Consider the following 3,674-nt stretch of genomic DNA (forward strand, 5'->3'; position numbering starts at 1 on the left):
TAACTGAAACTGCTATTGCAAACATATCAGCCAGGACACTCAGTGTTTGCAGGTGTAGTCTGTCAGGTCCCAAGGACTCTTGCATAACCAGCTGCATAACGAGCTACACAGCCTCCCCATCATCCTTGTCAACAAGCTCCAGTGGGACAGCCTACAAAACACTCACCTTGGCAAATCAGGGACTGCACTTGCCAACCCCCCACTCCTCAGACAGCAGCCATCACCACTGGGGCCTCAGGTCCACAGCCACAAGCAGCATGCACACCTCCAGCTCCCTGCTAGAAGGTCCTCATTATCTGTCTCAACATCAAAAACGATGCACAGAAATAGGATTCCCCCTTGACACTCACCCCAAAGAACACTCCAGCACCTTCGGGCCACACCTTCTTAACAATCCCACGTCTGTTCTCTGCTTCTCACGAATCTCACAGCCTGTCCCAGGCCTCTCCAGACAGTCCAAGGGACTCCCACCAAACTTCAGGAAGCCAAAGCCCCATCTTTCAACATGCTGGCCCTAGAAAAGGGAAAGCTATGGAGTCACCAACTAAGCCCTTTGGGAAGCATGGCAGGACTCCAAATGTGCTTAGTCTTGTCAGCCCTGAGACAGGCCCGCGGCTACATCCTGCTCTGCAAACACCCCTCCTCTGCCTCTTGGGACTGCGGCCCAAGGGAAGAGACAGGGAGCCCACTTGCTCCCAGCAACAGTCTCTACAAGCTAGATAGCCACCAAGCCGCCAATGTAGCACACTGAACAGGAAAGACAAGGGCTAAACGCAGGCTGATGAGTAGGGATGAAGGCACGGAGGGAGTGAATGTGATGAAGGTGGTAGCGCATCACGCCCGGCATACCTGGGAAATCCAGACCAGATTGCTGGGGATGCCAACAGCTGATGCCCCCTCCTCACAACAAAGCCACAGACAACACTTCAAGAGTGCCAAACAATGACATCACTGATGACAATGAACTTCTCACATGCTTTGGATGCATCTTTCATCCGCTCTTTCATGCACCTTCAAGAACTATTATTTGGTCTTTAATACTCTCACTTGAAATGTTCCGCTAAGTTCAAACAGACACGTCCTCAAAGGAGAAAATGAAAAGGGAGCACTGTAGGAATGACAACACACCCTCTTGCGAGGCTTTGGCATGTAAGAGCAACTCATGCCAAATGCTGTCACGTGCAAAGGCTCTCTTGCCCTGCAGGCACTCGGGGACCAGCATAAAAGCCAGCCCTGCTCCTCGCACCCTCAGACACTTCTCCTTACACCTTTCTCCCCTGCGCACAACAAGGTGAGCCTGAACCCTGCTCCCCTCCCTATCTCTCCACATGCCCTCTGCCCCCAGCTTCAGCAGCCCTTACACCACCCCGCCACCATGCTCCCCACAACCCCAGGCCTCCCCACTCCCGTGCCCTCCCCCAGCATAGCTCCTCATACCCCCAACACCCTCCGCCTTCCCAACACTCTCTCTTCCAGGGAACCTCCACACCACAGACATGTCCTGCTACGACATCTGCCGCCCCTGCGGACCCACCCCGCTGGCTAACAGCTGCAACGAGCCCTGTGTCAGGCAGTGCGAGGACTCCCACGTCGTCATCCAGCCTTCCACCGTGCAGGTCACCCTGCCAGGACCCATCCTCAGCTCCTTCCCCCAGAACACCGCCGTTGGATCCTCCGCATCAGCTGCCGTGGGCAGCAACCTCAGCTCCCAGGGAGTGCCCATCTCTGGGGGATTCGGAGGCTATGGCCTTGGAGGCTTTGGCTTTGGAGGCCTTGGGTGCTTCTCTGGTGGAAGAGCCTGCTACCCCTGCTAAGGACCCACGCCAACACCCCTGACAGCAGCTAACAATGCCCTAACAATGCCCTTTCAAGCCACTTCATGGACTGAGGATGCTCTGATCTCTGTGCTCTGGGAATATCTTATGCATAAAATGCATATCTGCTGATGGTCACTCTGCTTGCACCTCTGAACTTACCCATCTGTTTGTGCTCCTTCCTTTTCACGAGTCTTCCTCAATAAAGTTCTAATGCATACCAGCCAACACTCCTCCTTTCTTCACCCAAACCTCTGCAACCAAAGGGACCTGGACAGGCTGGAGAAGCTGGCCCATATGAACTGCATGAGGTTCAATAAGTCCAAGGGCAAGGTGCTGCACATGGGTCTGGGCAATCCCAGACAGGAGTACAGACTGGCAGAAGAACTCCCTGAGAGCAGCTCTGCAGAGAACGACTTGGGTTGTTCTCGTGGACCAAAGGCTCAACAGGAGCCAGCAGTGCATGCCTGCAGCCCAGAAGGCCAACTGCATCCTGGGCTGCATCAACAGAGGATTGGCCAGCATAGTGAGGGAGTTGATTGTCCCCCTCTACACTGCCCTCATGAGGCCCCACCTGGAGTACTGCCTCCAGGTTTAGGGCTCACAGCAAAAGAAAGACGTGTACCTGTTAGAGTGAGTCCAGGCTCCAAAGATGATCAGAGGCTGGAGCACCTCTCCTATGAAGAAAGGCTCAGAGAGCTTGGGATGTTCAGCCAAGAGAAGAGAAGGCTCTGGGGAGACTTCCTAGAGACCTTTCAATACTTAAACGGGTCTTCTAAAAAGGATGGAGAAGGACTCTTTATTCGTGTAGATAATTATAGGAAAAGGGGGAACTAAAAGAAGACAGATTTTGATTAGATATTAGAAGGAAATTTTTCACTGTGAGGGTGGTGAGGCACTGGAACAGGTTGCCAAAAGAAGCTGTGAATGCCCCTTCCTTGGAGGTGTTCAAGGCCAGGCTGGATGGGGCCTTCGCCAGCCTGATCTTGTGGGTGACATCCCTGCCCATGGCAGGGAGGATGGAGTTAGATGATCCTTAATTTCCTTTCCAAGACAAGCCATTCTATAATTCTATGATGATTCGCACTTCACCCTGTATAAATGCAGTGGAGAAGAGGCAGCGGCCTATGGAGAGCCCCTGCAGGAGTAGGCCGCCAAGCCAGAGCTTCAGCATGTGGAGAGGAGCCCATGCAGGAGCAGGGGATGTGGGGAGAGCTACCACCCACAGGGATCCATGATGGATCAGTATTGACATCTAATGAAAGGCCAATGGGCAGAGGTTGTAAGGTGGAACATAGGAAGTTCCACTGAAATATGAGACAAACCTTTTTCACAATGAGTGTGACAGAACACTGCAAGAGGCTGCCCATAGGAGTTGTGGGTCTCCTTCTCTGGAGACATCCAAAATGTGCCTGGATGCGTTCCAGTGTGACCTGATCTAGCTGTTTCTGTTCTGGCAGGGGGATTGGACTAGATGATCTTTCAACATTCCTAACATTCTCTCATTCTGTGATTCTGTGTGCTCCTGAGGGATGGACCTGTGGTACGGACACATGTTAGAGTGGTTCTTGAAGAGCTGCTGCCTGTGGGAAGCCCACACAGGCTCAGTTCAGGAATGACAGCATCCCGTGGGGGGGACCCCACGTGGAGCCTGCTACCCCTGCTAAGGACCCACACTGACACCCCTGACAGAAGCCTCTGTTAGAACTGTTAGAGCAGGTTGAGAGGAGGGATACAAAGATGGTCAGACAGCTGGTGCACCTCTCCTACAAAGACAGTCTGAGAGAGCTGGGCTTGTTCAGCCTGGGGAAGAGAAGGCTCCAGGCAGATGTTATAGAGACCCTCTAGTAATTAAAACAG

At 53.0% G+C, this 3,674-nt stretch overlaps 1 protein-coding gene across 1 annotated transcript; it reads left to right on the forward strand.

The window, feature by feature from the left end:
- Positions 1 to 1,204: 1,204 nt before the first annotated feature.
- On the forward strand, positions 1,205 to 1,814 carry LOC118159849 (feather keratin 2-like; the record flags this gene model as incomplete). The annotated part of the gene is made up of 2 exons (XM_035314399.1): positions 1,205 to 1,281; positions 1,477 to 1,814. Coding segments are annotated over 2 exons (415 nt in total), but the record flags the coding sequence as incomplete, so codon positions are not given.
- Between the last annotated feature and the right edge of the window lie 1,860 nt (positions 1,815 to 3,674).

The sequence above is a fragment of the Oxyura jamaicensis genome, unplaced genomic scaffold, assembly GCF_011077185.1.
Source record: "Oxyura jamaicensis isolate SHBP4307 breed ruddy duck unplaced genomic scaffold, BPBGC_Ojam_1.0 oxyUn_random_OJ72391, whole genome shotgun sequence".
NCBI lineage: Eukaryota > Metazoa > Chordata > Aves > Anseriformes > Anatidae > Oxyura > Oxyura jamaicensis.